The sequence below is a fragment of the Labeo rohita genome, unplaced genomic scaffold (assembly GCF_022985175.1).
Source record: "Labeo rohita strain BAU-BD-2019 unplaced genomic scaffold, IGBB_LRoh.1.0 scaffold_413, whole genome shotgun sequence".
Classification (NCBI taxonomy): Eukaryota; Metazoa; Chordata; class Actinopteri; order Cypriniformes; family Cyprinidae; genus Labeo; species Labeo rohita.
Genome location: NW_026129331.1, coordinates 20,119 through 36,482, shown reverse-complemented (window position 1 = coordinate 36,482; position 16,364 = coordinate 20,119). Strand labels below are relative to the sequence as shown.

The window sequence follows — 16,364 nt, the reverse complement described above, 5'->3', positions numbered from 1 at the left end:
TCGGTGAGCTGCGGATGTCGCTCTCACCTCGCACCTCACTGACTGTTATACCACACCCCGGACTACATTCCCCATCAGCCACTGCTCCTATCACCTGCGCCCAATCAGAGACAGTATTTAAACCCCGGTCTTCCTGTCAGTCACTGCCGAGTATTGAACTGTGTTTAGCATTCATACAAAGCGTAAATCCTATTTAAACTTATTCTTCTTCTTCTTCTTCTTCTTCTTATTTTTCTGAGCGCAAATTTTTTGGACACTAACTCCTCCTAGACCGTTCAAGCTACATACTCCAAACTCGGGTCAGATCTTCATACTGTTCTGACTTAGTGTGCTATATCTTTTCAGACTGGTTTGAGTTACGGTTTTCTTAAAAATGAATATTAAAAATCATAAAAAGTCCCATAGACTTTCATTGACCAAAAGTCCATGTCTGTTTGAACTATGTTTAATGTAAACTGCTAGAAGCCATTGATACTCAATTAAGCTTTAAGCTATCTATGTTCTTTCTAACTAATAACTAATCTATCTATCTATCTATCTATCTATCTATCTATCTATCTATCTAACTATCTATCTATCTATCTTCAAACCTTATCTATCTATCTATCTATCTATCTATCTATCTATCTATCTATCTATCTATCTATCTTCAAACCTTATCTATCTATCTATCTATCTTCAAACCTTATCTATCTATCTATCTATCTAACCTTCTATCTATCTATCTATCTATCTATCTATCTATCTATCTATCTATCTTCAAACCTTATCTATCTATCTATCTATCTATCTTCAAACCTTTATCTATCTATCTATCTATCTATCTTCAAACCTTTATCTATCTATCTATCTATCTATCTATCTATCTATCTATCTATCTATCTATCTATCTATCTATCTATCTATCTATCTATCTATCTATCTATCTATCTATCTATCTTCAAACCTTATCTATCTATCTATCTATCTATCTTCAATCTATCTATCTATCTATCTATCTATCTTCAAATTCTATCTATCTATCTATCTATCTTCATCTATCTATCTATCTATCTATCTTCAAACTTTCTCTATCTATCTATCTATCTAACCTTTTATCTATCTATCTATCTATCTATCTATCTATCTATCTATCTATCTATCTATCTTCAAACCTTATCTATCTATCTATCTATCTATCTATCTTCAAACCTTTATCTATCTATCTATCTATCTATCTATCTATCTTCAAAATCTATCTATCTATCTATCTATCTATCTTCAAACCTTTATCTATCTATCTATCTATCTATCTATCTATCTATCTATTTATCTATCTATCTATCTATCTATCTAATCTATCTTCATCTATCTATCTATCTATCTATCTATCTCTAAAACCTTTATCTATCTATCTATCTATCTATCTATCTATCTTCAAACCTTTATCTATCTATCTATCTATCTATCTAAACTTCTATCTATCTATCTATCTATCTATCTTTATCTATCTATCTATCTATCTATCTTCAAACCTTTATCTATCTATCTATCTATCTATCTATCTATCTATCTTCAAACTTTATCTATCTATCTATCTATCTATCTATCTATCTATCTTTATCTATCTATCTATCTATCTCTATCTTCAAACCTTTATCTATCTATCTATCTATCTATCTATCTATCTATCTATCTATCTCTATCTATCTATCTATCTATCTATCTATCTATCTATCTTCAAACCTTATCTATCTATCTATCTATCTATCTATCTTCAAACCTTATCTATCTATCTATCTATCTATCTTCAAACCTTTATCTATCTATCTATCTATCTATCTATCTATCTAACCTTTCAATCTATCTATCTATCTATCTATCTATCTATCTATCTTCATCTATCTATCTATCTATCTATCTATCTTCAAACCTTTCTATCTATCTATCTATCTATCTATCTTCAAACATTTATCTATCTATCTATCTATCTATCTATCTATCTTCATCTATCTATCTATCTATCTATCTATCTATCTATCTTCAATCTATCTATCTATCTATCTATCTATCTATCTATATCTATCTATCTTCTATCTATCTATCTATCTATCTATCTATCTTCTATCTATCTATCTATCTATCTATCTATCTATCTATCTTCTATCTTATCTATCTATCTATCTATCTATCTATCTTCAAACCTTATCTATCTATCTATCTATCTATCTATCTATCTATCTATCTTCAAACCTTATCTATCTATCTATCTATCTATCTTCAAACATTTATCTATCTATCTATCTATCTATCTATCTATCTTCAAACCTTATCTATCTATCTATCTATCTATCTATCTTCAAACTTTATCTATCTATCTATCTATCTATCTATCTATCTATCTATCTATCTTATCTATCTATCTATCTATCTATCTATCTATCTAAACCTTTATCTATCTATCTATCTATCTATCTATCTATCTATCTATCTATCTTCATCTATCTATCTATCTATCTATCTATCTATCTATCTATCTATCTATCTATGTATCCTAAAATCATCTATCATCTACTTGCTAGTCATGCTTAAATCATGCTGCTTTGCTAGTCATGCTAAAATCTTTGCTTGCTAGTCATGCTAAAATCATGCTTTGTGTCATGCTAAAATCATGCTAGTGACTTGCTAGTCATGCTAAAATCATGCTAGCGACTTGCTAGTCATGCATAAATCCTGCTAGCGACTTTGCTAGTCATGCTAAAATCATGCTAGTGACTTGCTAGTCATGCTAAAATCATCATGCTAAAAATCATGCTAGCGACTTGCTAGTCATGTTAAAATCATGCTAGTGACTTGCTAGTCATGTTAAAATCATGCTTGCTAGACTTGCTAGTCATGCTAAAATCATACTAACGACTTGCTAAAATCATGCTATCATGCTTGACTTGCTATTCATGCTAAATTCATGCTAGTGACTTGCTAAAATCATGCTAGCGACTTGCTAGTCATGCTAAAATCATGTTGGCGACTTGCTAATCATGCTAAAATCATGCTAGCGACTTGCTAGTCATGCTTAAATCCTGTTAGCGACTTTGCTAGTCATGTCAAATCATGCTAAAATCATGCTAAAATCATGCTACTTGCTAGTCATGCTAAAATCATACTAGTGACTTCCTAGTCATGCTAAAATCATACTAATGACTTGCTAAAATCATGCTAGCGACTTGCTAGTCATGTTAAAATCATGCTAGCGACTTGCTAATCATGCCAAAATCATGCTAGGGACTTGCTAGTAATGTTAAAATCATGCTAGCGACTTGCTAGTCATGTTAAAATCATGCTAATGATTTGCTAGTCATGCTAAAATCATGATTTGCTAGTCATGCTAAAATCATGCTAGTGACTTGTTAAAATCATGCTAGCGACTTGCTAGTCATGCTAAAATCATGTTGGCGACTTGCTAATCATGCTAAAATCATGCTAACGACTTGCCAGTCATGCTTAAATCCTGCTAGCGACCTTGCTAGTCATGCTAAAATCATGCTAGGGACTTGCTAGTAATGCTAAAATCATGCTAGGGACTTGCTATTCATGTTAAAATCATGTTGGCGACTTGCTAATCATGCTAAAATCATGCTAGCGACTTGCTAGTCATGCTTAAATCCTGTTAGCGACTTTGCTAGTCATGTTAAAATCATGCTAGTGACTTGCTAGTCATGCTAAAATCATGCTAGCGACTTGCTTGTCATGTTAAAATCATGCTAGAGACTTTGCTAATAATGCTAAAGTCGTGCTAATGATTTGCTAGTCATCCTAAAATCATGCTAGTGACTTGCTAGTCATGCTAAAATCATGCTAGCGACTTGCTTGTCATGTTAAAATCATGCTAATGATTTGCTAGTCATCCTAAAATCATGCTAGCGACTTGCTAGTCATGTTAAAATCATGCTAGCGACTTGCTAGTCATGCTAAAATCATGCTAGCGACTTGTTAATCATGTTAAAATAATGCTAAAATCATGCTAGCGACTTGCTAATCATGTTAAAATAATGCTAGCAACTTGCTAGTCATGCTAAAATCATGCTAACGACTTGCTAAAATCATGCTTGCGATTTGCTAGTCATGCTAAAATCATGCTAGCAACTTGCTAATCATGCTAAAATCATGCTAGGGACTTGCTAGTAATGCTAAAATCATGCTAGCGACTTGCTATTCATGCTAAAATCATGCTAGTGACTTGCTAAAATCATGCTAAAATCATGCTAGTGACTTGTTAAAATCATGCTAGCGACTTGCTAGTCATGCTAGAATCATGTTGTCGACTTGCTAATCATGCTAAAACCATGCTAGCGACTTGCTTTCTATCATGCTAGCAACATGCTTTCTTTCTAATCTAATCTTTCTAACTAATCTTTCTTTCCTTTCTAACAAATCTTTCTTTTTTCTTTCGTTCTAACTAATCTTTCTTTCTTTTTTCTTTCTTTCTTTCTAACCAGTCTTTCTTCTTTCTTTCTAGCTAATCTTTCTTTTTTCTTTTTCTTTCTTTCTAACTAATCTTTCTTTTCTTTCTTGCTTACTTTTCTTTCTATCTAACTAATCTTTCTTTTTTCTTTTTTACTTTTCTTTCTTTCTTACTAATCTTTTTTCTTTTTTACTTTCTTTTTTTTTTTTTCTTTCTTAATCTTTTTTCTTTCTTTCTTAACTTTTCTTTTTTTTCTTACTAATCTTTTTTTTCTTTCTTTCTTTCTTTCTTTTTTTTTCTAACTAATTTTTCTTTCTTTTTTATCTTTCTTCTTTCTTTCTAACTACGATTCTCGTATTACGGATGACTCTCTGTCCTGCTGTCTATACACCTGTCTGCCATTACCTGACCCTGCCTGCCTTGACCATGTCATTGTCTCGTCCCATCGAATAAAAGTTTGCATTTGGATCCGCATGCTTCATTTGCGTCATCTCTGCGCGCTCTGTAACAGAATACTCGGCCACACAAGGATCCAGCAGCTTCACCCCGGACATTCAGCAGGTATGGACACCACAAGACTATTGTTAGCCCTCGAGCAGGGCACATGAGTGCTCGAGGGCTACATACAAGAGTATTTGGCAATCGCACATTTTTCAGATCTCCCGGACTGTGTTCTTATAGACTTTTTCATTGAAGGAACAAACCAACCACTCAAAACAAAGCTCAGACGCGAGGTCCGCGTTCATCACTTCGTTCGTTTTTGGATTATGCTTTATTGTGTGTGGGCTCGCTCGCCATCTACCGTGGGTGTCGCGGATGAGGCCACGCTGCGCGGTGCCACGGAATGGCTGTGTCGCCTGAACGTGGTCGCCTGGCTCGCAGAAATGGCGGCCACGCTGCAGCGTGCTCAAGCAATGGCGACGACTACGGATAGCGCTCATTTAATTCGCAAGATGGCGTTCGCAAGATGGCGGCCGCGCCAGAGTGCGTTCATTCTATGGCGGCGACAGTGGAGCCCGTGCACAAAATGGCGGCGACAGCTGTGCCTGTTCACAAGATGGCGGCCGCACCGGTGTGCGCTCACAAAATGGCGGCGTTAAGGCGGAGCCCTGTTCACAAAATAGCAGCTGTGTTTCCCGGAGCTCCGTCACGTCACAGCTGCCATACCCGAGCCATGTAGAGTTGCAGCTGCGTTTCCTGAGTTAAGTCAAGTTCCCGAGTCAAGTCAAGTTGCAGCTGAGTTTCCTGAGTCAAGTCAAGTTGCAGCTGTGTTTCCCGAGTCAAGTCAAGTTGCAGCTGTGTTTCTCGAGTCAAGTCAAGTTGCAGCTGTGTTTCCCGAGTCAAGTCAAGTTGCAGTTGTGTTTCCCGAGTCAAGTCAAGCTGCAGCTGCGTTTCCTGAGTCAAGTCAAGTTTCTGAGTCAAGTTGCAGCTGTGTTTCCCAAATCAAGTCAAGTTTCCGAATCCAGTCAAGTTGCAGCTGTGTTTCCCGAGTCAAGTCAAGTTTCTAAGTCCAGTCAAGGTGCAGCTGTGTTTCCTGAGTTCAGTCAAGTTGCGGCTGTGTTTCCTGAGTCTAGTAAAGTCACAACTGCCACCCCAGAGTCAAGCAAGATTACAGCCGTTGTTACAGAGTCAAGTCAAGCTACAGTTGCTGTTCCTGTGTCGAGTCAAGTTGGAGCTGTGTTTCCTGCGTCAAGTCAAGTCAGAGCTGCTCTTCCTAAGGCAAGTCAAGTTAAAGCTGTGTTTCCTGTGTCAAGTCAAGTCAGAGCCGCTCTTCCGCTCTTCCTAAGTCCAGTCAAGTTACAGCTGTATCCCCCAAGTCAAGCAATGTCACAGCTGTGGTTCCTGAGTCAAGCCAAGTCAGAGCCGTGGTTCCTGAGTCAAGCAAAGTCAGAGCTGTCGTTCCTGAGTCAAGTAAAGTCAGAGCTGTTGTTCCTGTGTCAAGTCAAATTACAGCTGCCGCTCCTGTTTCAAGTCAAGTTATAGCCATCTTTCCTGAGCCACTGCACAAGATGGCCGTCACGCCCCTGATGCCAGAACCAGCCTACATCAGGTCTGCTGCTCCAGAACCAGATCACGCCATATCTGTCAAACCACAGCCACCTTACGTCGCCACGTCAGCCAAGCCACAGCCTGTTCACGTTATGTTTTCTGCTCCTGAGTCTGCACCCGTCATGGCCACCCTTCCAGATGCGGCTCCTGAATCAAGTCACATTACAGCTGCTGATCCTGCTAAGTCAAGTCAATACACTACAACACCTCCTGAATCACGTCAAGCCACAGCTGCTCCAGTAAAGTCAAGTCAAGTCGCAGCTGCTCCAGCAAAGTCAAGTCAACTCGCAACTGTTCCAGTTAAGTCAAGTCAAGCCACATCTGCTTTAGTAAGGTCAAGCCACAGCTGTTCCAGCAAGGTAAAGTCAAGTGAAGGCACAACTGGTCTTAGTGAGTCGAGTCAAGTCACAGTCGATCTTCACGAATCAAGTCAAGTCACTATTAATCTTCACAAGCCAAGTCACCGCAGGACTTCATGTATCAAGTCAAGTCACTACTGAACTTCACAAACAAAGTCAAGTCTCAGTTGATCTCCAAGAGCCAAGTCACGTCTCGTCTGACTGCCCAGAGCCAAGTCACGTCTCGTCTGTCCGTCCAGAGCAAAGTCATGTCACGTCTGTCACGTCTGTCCGTCCAGAACAAAGTCACGTCTGTCTGTCCAGGGCCAGGTCACGTTTCATCTGTCTGTTCAGAGCCCCATTATATCTCTACTGTCTGTCCAGAGTTTCGTCATGACACGCCTGATCGACAAGAGTCAAGTCAAGTCTCGTCTGACGGCCCAGAGCCTCGCCATGTCTCGTCCGACACCCCAAGGGCACGGCCTGTCATGATGGCCAGCGTACTGGACCCACCACTGGTGTCAGTGCGGGCAGCACACTGTGCTCCTGAGGTCATGCCTGCGCTTCCTGCTCCGCCCTGTAGTCTATTAACACATTTATTTTGAATAAAAAAAAAAAATGTCCTCTGCATAACAACAATATATTTTGCCTTAAAAATATATCTTTTTCAGTACTCCCTTACATTACATTCAATTTTCCTATACACTACCAGTCAAAAGTTTCGCTCCCCTGGACTGTCACAGTAAGATTTTTAATGAAGATGTGTCTTCTGCTCACCAAGCCTGCATTTATTTGATCCAAAGTACATCAAAAACAGTCACATTTTGAAATATTTTTACTATTTAAAATAACTGCTTTCTATTTGAATATATTTTAAAATGTAATTTATTCCTGTGATTTCAAAACTGAATTTCTAGCATCATTACTCCAGTTGTTGATTCTTCAGAAATAATTCTAATATTCTAATTTGCTGCTCAAAAAAAAAAAAAAAAACATTATAACAGTATTTTTTTTGTGGTAAAGAAATAGCAGCGCAAATTGTTATCGCTGCGTTTTACTGCTACATCTGGTCAAAAATCTAGTGTTCAACCTTGTGTTGACATTGTGAAACTGCATATTTTGTAAATTATGTTTGTCGGCCACATATAATAAATTTTAATAAACAAGCTGTGGGCAATTTGTCTGTGTTTTCGAGAACTAAATGAATGGTTTGGGAAAATGGACCAAATGAATCAGTTATAGTGTGTTAGCAATCGAAAAAAAAAAAAAAAAAACACAGATTATTGACAAGCTGTAACCTAAAAATAAAAATGAATTCTGATGTTAACGGCTAAAAAAAAAAAAAAAAAAAAACAGCGGCTCATGACCCCAGAACACAGAAGAACATAAAACACTGAAAAGAGCCGTAGCTCTATAAGGTGAATAATGAAAATGATTTATTGACTGTGTGTGTGTGCATTTCATTTTCATTTTGAAAATTGTGACACTACAGTAAGAACATTTAGGTTGAGAAAAGCACAGAAACACATGTTCACTCAGCAGGACTCACACACACACTGATCTTACTGTCTATATGAGGATTTATTACACACATTTATTCTGACATGTTATTTCACTGACAGAAGTTCAGCTGCAGTATTAATGTCATGAAGAGAAAACAAGAGACTCTATAACATCTCACTGTTACTGATTCATCATGCAGCTCAAAGCATTATGGGTAGAATCTCTCATCAGTCTATTCTGATTCATCAACACAGTTTCACTGATGATCCAACATAATTAACATAAAACCCAGGATAGAGCGGCTGAGTGAATGTGGTCTGGACTGTGTGGATGAGGCTCATTGTGTCAGAGACGCTGTAGAAGGACAGAGTTCCTGCACTGTGATCCACAAACACTCCTATTCTACTGCTGATGGACTTTACAGGGAGATCAGTCTCTATGTTATTGTGTCTGAATGAGTAACTGGAGGGAGAGCAGAACAAACTCCAGGACTGATCATTACATCCAAACAAACACTCATTACCCCGTCCCTTCCTGCTGATGCTCTTATATGACACTGATATAAACACACCATAACCATCTCCACTCCACTCAATCTCCCAGTAACAGCGTCCACACACACTCTCTCTACACAACACCTGAGGATACACATCAAATCTGTCTGGATGATCAGGATACGACTGATCTGTGTAAGTGTATGTAATCACTCTGTTGTTCTCAGACAGACGGAGGTGTTTATTCACTGTGTTCAGATCCAGAGTGAGCTGATGGGAATCTGATGGAGATAAAACACATCAGAATCAGGAATTATGAATCTGTTTGATGTTTTCATGTAGCTGAACTCTTCATGTTCAGTGTATCATCAGTGTCTCAGTACAGATGAGCAGATATCCTGTGCAAATCATCATTTACATCATCAATTATAAAACTCTTCTTTCACCTTCTACAGGAAGAACATGAACACACTCAGTGAGTTTTTCTGCTTGTTTTCTTACTGACTTACATTGTAGGAAGTCGTTCCTGGTCCTGGGAACAATGTTGGTGAATGTGACTGTGGAAATCAACAGACATGAACAGTGTGATTCTCATGATCCTGCATCCATTCCTAACACATTTCTAATATGATGTTCTCCATGATATGAGATGATGATGGACTCGTTTCTGAGAGCAGATGAATCTCCAGGACTTTACCTCTGTCTGAGATCTTCTTGAGCTCCTCTTTGCAGAAATCCTCCAGTTTGTCTCTCAGCTGATGGACAGATTCTCTCAGACCATCAAAAGAGACAAGAGAACTGAAGGGATCGTCATTTCCATCTGTAGATTCAGGAGGTGCTGAGAGAGACTGGAAACTCTACAGAAAACAGAAATCAAAACTCATCAGCTCCACACTTCACCCAATAACCTGCACCAACATCAGATTTGACTTGACTGATCTTTAGTAACTCACCTCAATCCAGCACTTTCACAGCATCAGCTTCATTCTTCTCATATTCATTAAATCACATTAGAGCTACAGATTCTAGTATTTGACACTTACACTCTATGTGAACTTTCTAGGAAATAGTTTGGATGATAAAACATCTGCTAAGAACATAAATGTCCATCTAACAGCTCAAACACATCAATGGAGTCTCATTGTAGGGTTGAATAGATTTGATCAGGAAAAAATTAGATTGACTATTATTTATAACTTTAGAGCGTTTAGAGATACTGAAACTTCACAAGGACCCTTAAGACACACTCAGGTTTGGTTTGGTTTCAATACACTGAAGCATTGTCCACTATGATGGTGTTCTTCTAGATCTGTGTTACCTGCAGGAACTGGATGTGATCCTGTGTGTGTGAAAGCTGCTCCAGCTCAGCGTCTCTCCTCCTCAGATCATTGATCTCCTGCTCCAGTCGCTCCAGTCGTCCTTCAGCTCGACTCACCGCTCGCTTTTCCTGATCTCTGATCAGTCGTATCAGCTCAGAGCGGCTTCTCTCAATGGAGCGGATGAGCTCAGTAAAGATCCTCTCACTGTCCTCCACTGCTGTCTGTGCAGAGCGCTGTTAGGACACACAGTGATTCAGGCTTCAGTGGGACTGAAAGAGACAAGAGAGTCTGAACTGAGACTGAGACAAACTTCTCTTCTTCTCCAGACTCACCTTATGAGACTCCACAGCCTCTCTCAGCTGCTGAAGATCTTTCTCTCTCTGCTGGATTCTCTGCTGGAACGTCTTCTGCGTCTCCTTCAGCTGCTTCTGCAGGACAAACAGATGATAGTGAATGTCACAGAAAACTACTGACACTAAATCATCATGTGAACAGATGAATCCAGTAAAAGTGGAGCTGATAAATAATGGCTGTAGGTTCAAACTCCAGAAGTGATGATCGGTTACAATTATCATATGTGAATTAACAAAGTCTTGTTTCAGACTGTAAATGTATAGTAAAAGTGAAACTGACACAGATGTAGTTTTTCACACTGACAGTGTTTCTGTGTAATTAAGCTGCAGCTCTACACAGAAAATAAACAGACTATTGAATCACTGCACTGAGTATTAACTTGATCTCTAGTTTTAAATACCTGTTTCTCTGTCCTCTGTTCTTCAGCTGATACAATGTCGTGGTTTTTATGTTCAATAATCGTACACAGCACACATATACATTTCTGATCAGTGCGACAGAAAACCTCAAGGATCTTCTGATGTTTCTGGCAGATCATCTCCTGCAGTCGTCCAGTGGCATCAGTCACATTGTGTCTCTTTCCTTTAAAGAAACTCTCATGTTGTTCAAGGTGATTCTGACAGTAAGAGTTCAGACACTCCAGACAGGACTTGACGGCTTTGTATTTTCTTCCAGTACAGACGTCACACTGCACATCTCCAGCTCCAGCGTAACAGTCAGCAGGAAGTTTGGTCTTCTTCAGTTTCTCCACCACTTCAGTCAGCATGGTGTTTCTAGCTAAAGCAGGTCTTGGACTGAAGGTCTGTCTGCACTGAGGGCAGCTGTAGACTCTCATCTGATCCTCCTGATCCCAGCAGCCTGTAATACAGCTCTTACAGTAACTGTGTCCACAGGAAGTGGTCACTGGATCCTTCAGGAGATCCAGACACACTGAACACAAGAACTCATCTTGAAAAAACTGGGCTCCTGCCATTTTACTGTATGAATACAGAGACACAAACACACAACAGCTCAACTACACTTCAGTTTCTCTTTAACTGAAATCAGGTGATTCCTGTTTTCTGGTTCTGTGTTTGAGTGACGTGTGTAAAACAGGTGTGTCTGTGAGACTGTAAAGCAGATTTCTTGTACCTGCTCAGTCACACACACACTGACATTCAGTAATTCAGTAAATCAGTGCATGGTGAATCTTTACAGTGTCTGTTCTGTCAATGTCAGTGTTGTGCATCCTTCAGATGAACTGAGAACATCTTTAAATTACAAACCAATTAATGATTTTGAATTGAGGGAGCAAATGAGATACATAAGTACAATTTGAATTATATTAGGAAGTAGCCAAGTATGGTGTTCCATATTCAGTGCACAGGGAGCAGTTGGGGGTTCAGTGCCTGGTATTGAAGGTGGAAGAGAGCACTGGTCATTCCTTTGTGACCTTTGGGTTACAGGTTAAGTCCAACTTTATTTCTTTAAAAGATTACAAATTTTGAAGGTTGATAGATACATTTGATAGATACAAAAATGCCCTGTCGGTTTTATTTAGTGCTCCCCTGAATAATGTCAGTGTATGGAGCAGCTCCAGCAGTGATCAACTGAGAAGAGCCAGAATTAGAGAAGATATGTTGCTTCCCTAATTCACTGCATGATGTTGGGAACATCTGAGAGAAAAATCAATAATAAATCAATCTAGTTTTGTTTTTTTAATGATTTACATTAAAGTCAAACAGCAGAGCAGCAGCAGACAGCTGTGGAATATGACAGTGTTGCTTCACATTGAAAGTATTTCTTTTGTAAAGAGCATTATGATGTTTGTTTTTGTGCTGATGTGTGTCAGTAGGTGGCGCTGTTCTGTGAGTCACATCAGGCTCTTGGACAGAAACCATGCGTCTCAACAGCTCTCTCACCCTTTACCTTTACCAATAAATCACCCATAAAACATCACTAGCAGTGCTGGATTGGTAATCTGGTATACCGGGCATTTTCCCAGTGGGCCGACGCACTTTTAGGCCGGTACTTTTTCTCCCCCACCAAGGACCGGCCCATTACAAAGCACTATATAGACTGTGCTTTGGATCTAGAATGGATCTTGCTCCCCCTATGTAAATATCGCTTGACCTCTTTTCCACCTTCCTTTCAGTCTCTCAAAATGTACAGACCAAAGCGAAACGGTGGTGCTGAAAAGCTCAGGGAAAAGTAGCAAAATGTGCCTCGCCGTTGGCAATTGCAAAATGTACACAGCAGAATTATCAAGAACAGGCTTGCCAATTTTTTGTCCCAGTCAAACCCCGAGAGTTCAGCTTTCTACAGGAAAAAACAGCCAATTACAACTCACCTGTTGTACAGTCTGCCAAAGTTCATGAACAGTTTAGAAAAATAGAATGTACAGTTTTTTTGTGCTGTTCAGGAATGTCACAGCAGTTCTATAGTGAGTAAATATCAGGGGCTTAGAGACATTCATGTATGTGTCAGAATACACAGGATACTCCCATTCAAAAACAAATATATACATAAATGCACAAATTAATAAACACTTAAAGGGAGATTAAAAACAGACACACCAGATATCAGAAAATCAGACTCATGTACGTATCGGAAAATAAAATAATTAGATAAAAAATAACAAATTTGGTCTATTTTCATGGCAAAAACTATTAAAAAACAGGTAAAAATCTATTTAAAAAACAGATATATAAAAAAAATGAATAAATATTAAAAGTGAAATTAAAGACATGATTTTAAATGATTTTTTTTTTTACCTTTTAGATTTTAATAATCTTTATACACTTTACTAATCATGTCCTTTTTGAGAAGTTTCTGAAACAAACCATTGTTTGCTGACATTAAAGGAATTCATTCTATCATGGTTTGCATGTTTGAGTGAACTGATCAGTGTAAGTACAGATACCTGTGTACAGAATCAAGTCTGTGGACTGAATCGATGGCCATCAGCATCTCAGAACTGAGAACTGAGCCATGTCCTCCAGATACAATCACCAAACTTACTCAGCAGCGTCAGCAGATCTCCAGCGACATAATAATCCATGAGCAGATCCTGCAGAGCAGAAGAGGAGAATGAACAGACAGCACTGAACATCTGACAAACACCACATCACTGATTCATGAACACTGAACAAAACACACCACACAACTGAATCATTCTCAATGAATCAACTCAACACAGTTCAACCATTTGGTGTCCATTTGCTCTTTTTACCCTGACTATCACTCTATATAAACTAATACAATAAGATACAACAAGAATTTCTTAAATGTTTATTACAATATATACTGATAAATCAAATTTTCACTTCAGTGGTATGAGATGACTGGATGCTTTCAACTGATTTCCTATTGACCTGTATCAACTCAGCTGCAGTGGTTAAAATATATTAAGCCACAAACTCGATCATAATGCACAATGTTTCCATCTGACATACATTTTAAGGTGCAGCTCATCATTTTAATAGTGTTTTCACTAGTTAGCAGTAAACCAGTTTCCTCACCTGAATATATCCGTAGATTCGTGTTTGTGTCTGCGACGTAGAAAACAGTTCTCTTCGGAATGGAAATATATGGATATTTTATTTGTAAACATTGCACTTTTTTGCTTATTTCAGTTAATCTCATTAAATTAGCAAGATAAGGCAGTATTAGTACTGACAGTGTCATTTAAACATGGCTGAAGAAGTGGAAAGTGGAACAGACAAATTGATTTAATTGAGTGAGTCATTCACACTGGAATTGCTCGATTGATTCAAACTCCATCATTCAGTTCAAGTGATTTACTAGCAAAAACAAACAAAACAAAAAAAAACAGTTCAAATGAGTCATTAATTCTGGAATTTCGACTTCGCAATGAGTTTAAATAGCATGTAGTAATGGGAGAAATTTATCATAAACACTATAAGATTTGAGTTTGAAGAAGCTGCTTTCCTTGGAGGGTGTCAATCTAGCACAGGGGTGGCGAACTCCGGTCCTGGAGAGCCGCTGCCTGCAGAGTTTTGCTTCAACCATAATCAAATGCAGTGTGACTCACAGAACAGCGCCACCTACTGACACACATCAGCACAAACACAAATATCATGATGCTCTTTATTAAAGGAATACTTTCAGCGTGAAGCAACACTGTCATATTCGACAGCTGTCTCCCTGCTGCTGCTCTGCTGTTTGACTTTAATGTAAATCATTAAAAAATAAAATTAGATGGATTATTATAGATTTTTCTCTCAGATGTTCCCAACATCATGCAGTGAATTAGAGAAGCACTAGAGGTCGCTGTTGAGCAACATATGAACATCTTCTCTAATTCTGGCTCTTCTGAGTTGATCAGACTGAGTTCACTGCTTGAGCTGCTCCATACACTGACATTATTCAGGGGAGCACTAAATAAAACCAACAGGGCATTTTTGTATCTATCAAATGCATCTATCAACCTTCAAATTTTTTTAATCTTTCAAAGAAATGAAGTCTGTTTTATAAAACTTATCTTTTCTGGTCAAATATTGCTTTTAACATCAACAGATATAAAATTGGGGCAGTTGTGGCCTAATGGTTAGAGAGTCAGACTTGTAACCCAAAGTTCACAAAGGAATGACCAGAGCTCTCTTCCACCTTCAATACCAGGCACTGAACCCCCAACTGCTCCCTGAGCACCGAATATGGAACACCATACTTGGCTACTTCCTAACATAATTCAAATTGTATTTTTGTATATCATTTGCTCCCTCAATTCAAAATCATTAATTGGTTTGTAATTTAAAGATGTTCTCAGTTCATCTAAAGCAGGGGTGGTGAACTCCGGTCCTGGAGAGCCGCAGCCCTGCAGAGTTTTGCTTCAACCATAATCAAATGCACCTGAACAAGCTAATCAAGGTCTGAAGGGTTACTAGAAACTACAGGCAGGTGAGTTTTAATTAGGGTTGGAGCTGAACTCTACAGGGCTGCGGCTCTCCAGTTCGCCACCCCTGATCTAGCATGTTAATCATTACTCTGTAAAAATCACCACCTAAAATCAGAGAGATGATATTGGCCTAATGCAGATGAAAGTTTATGATCTAACATGTTAAAAAAAAAAAAAAAAAAAAAAAAAAAGTGCAGTTTTCCACAACAGAGTTCTGTTAACAGAGTTAAATCTTCTAGCTCCAGACTTCAATTAGCTGATTACTACACAATCTGTTCATCCTGTCAGAAATTAGTAATTTAAAAAAACAAAACCAGTGGGTATCATTAGGTGCTTCTCTTGTAAGCATCCAGTTCTTAGCATTTCTCACGTAGCACACAGTTCTCCTTCAAGAATGATTCCACCCTGTTCTGTAATGAGTCCACCTTGCTTGTCATCTCTTCTACTTGATTGTTCATAAACAGACCTATTACTATTCCTATCCTAACCTGTGGGAGGTACTCTAGGTTCGGGGCAAAATTCCGAGCTCGGAGCCCTCCCCTCAGACAGCACACCAAATACACATAACCTTTACAATTAATTGTGATGTTTCCAAGAGGTATACATCCACAATCTCACAGTGAACCCGATTTGGTGACAAAAAAGCACAATGAATCTTCTGAATGGTTTGGAATGAGGGTTTGTGAAAGATGAATGCATTTTCTCTGAACCCCTTTAATGAAAACCCAAAAGAACTGAAGAAAACAGCCATGGTTGACAGAATTTTACTGTAAACAATACAGTAGCAACGTTTTAGGTTTTTCGGTTTTATCTTAAATTTACATTTAAATGCTGTAATTTCATTAACTGATATAATGTTTATACCAACCTATTGAAATACTGCAATCTGTTTTGTAACACACTGATAACCACCAAAAGCAAGTGGTGATGAGAAAGTCACATGATGAACCAAAGCCCATCACGAGCAGC

General features: G+C 38.4%; 1 protein-coding gene and 1 long non-coding RNA gene across 2 annotated transcripts; both read right to left on the bottom strand.

Moving 5' to 3' along the window:
• Window positions 1-1,107: 1,107 nt before the first annotated feature.
• On the bottom strand, window positions 1,108-2,441 carry LOC127160651 (uncharacterized). The gene is made up of 4 exons (XR_007826808.1): window positions 2,429-2,441; window positions 2,184-2,307; window positions 1,726-1,795; window positions 1,108-1,191 (listed from the first exon to the last, which is right to left on the bottom strand). It is a non-coding gene; the product is annotated as an uncharacterized LOC127160651 (long non-coding RNA).
• A 5,878-nt stretch (window positions 2,442-8,319) lies between these two features.
• LOC127160648 (tripartite motif-containing protein 16-like) lies at window positions 8,320-11,524 on the bottom strand. The gene is made up of 6 exons (XM_051103307.1): window positions 10,899-11,524; window positions 10,477-10,572; window positions 10,144-10,377; window positions 9,523-9,682; window positions 9,335-9,382; window positions 8,320-9,106 (listed from the first exon to the last, which is right to left on the bottom strand). Exons 1-6 carry the CDS (start codon window positions 11,469-11,471, stop codon window positions 8,577-8,579), a joined length of 1,641 nt encoding a protein of 546 aa, XP_050959264.1. The 5' UTR covers window positions 11,472-11,524; the 3' UTR covers window positions 8,320-8,576.
• Window positions 11,525-16,364: the final 4,840 nt, after the last annotated feature.

Coding starts and splice junctions, on each gene's coding strand:
- LOC127160648 (XM_051103307.1), bottom strand. CDS start 11,471: ATGGCAGGAGCCCAGTTTTTTCAAGATGAGTTCTTGTGTTCAGTGTGT. Junction 10,378..10,476: donor AGGCTGTGGAGTCTCATAAG/GTGAGTCTGGAG, acceptor GTGTCCTAACAG/CGCTCTGCACAGACAGCAGT. Junction 9,107..9,334: donor CAGGAACGACTTCCTACAAT/GTAAGTCAGTAA, acceptor TATCTCCATCAG/ATTCCCATCAGCTCACTCTG.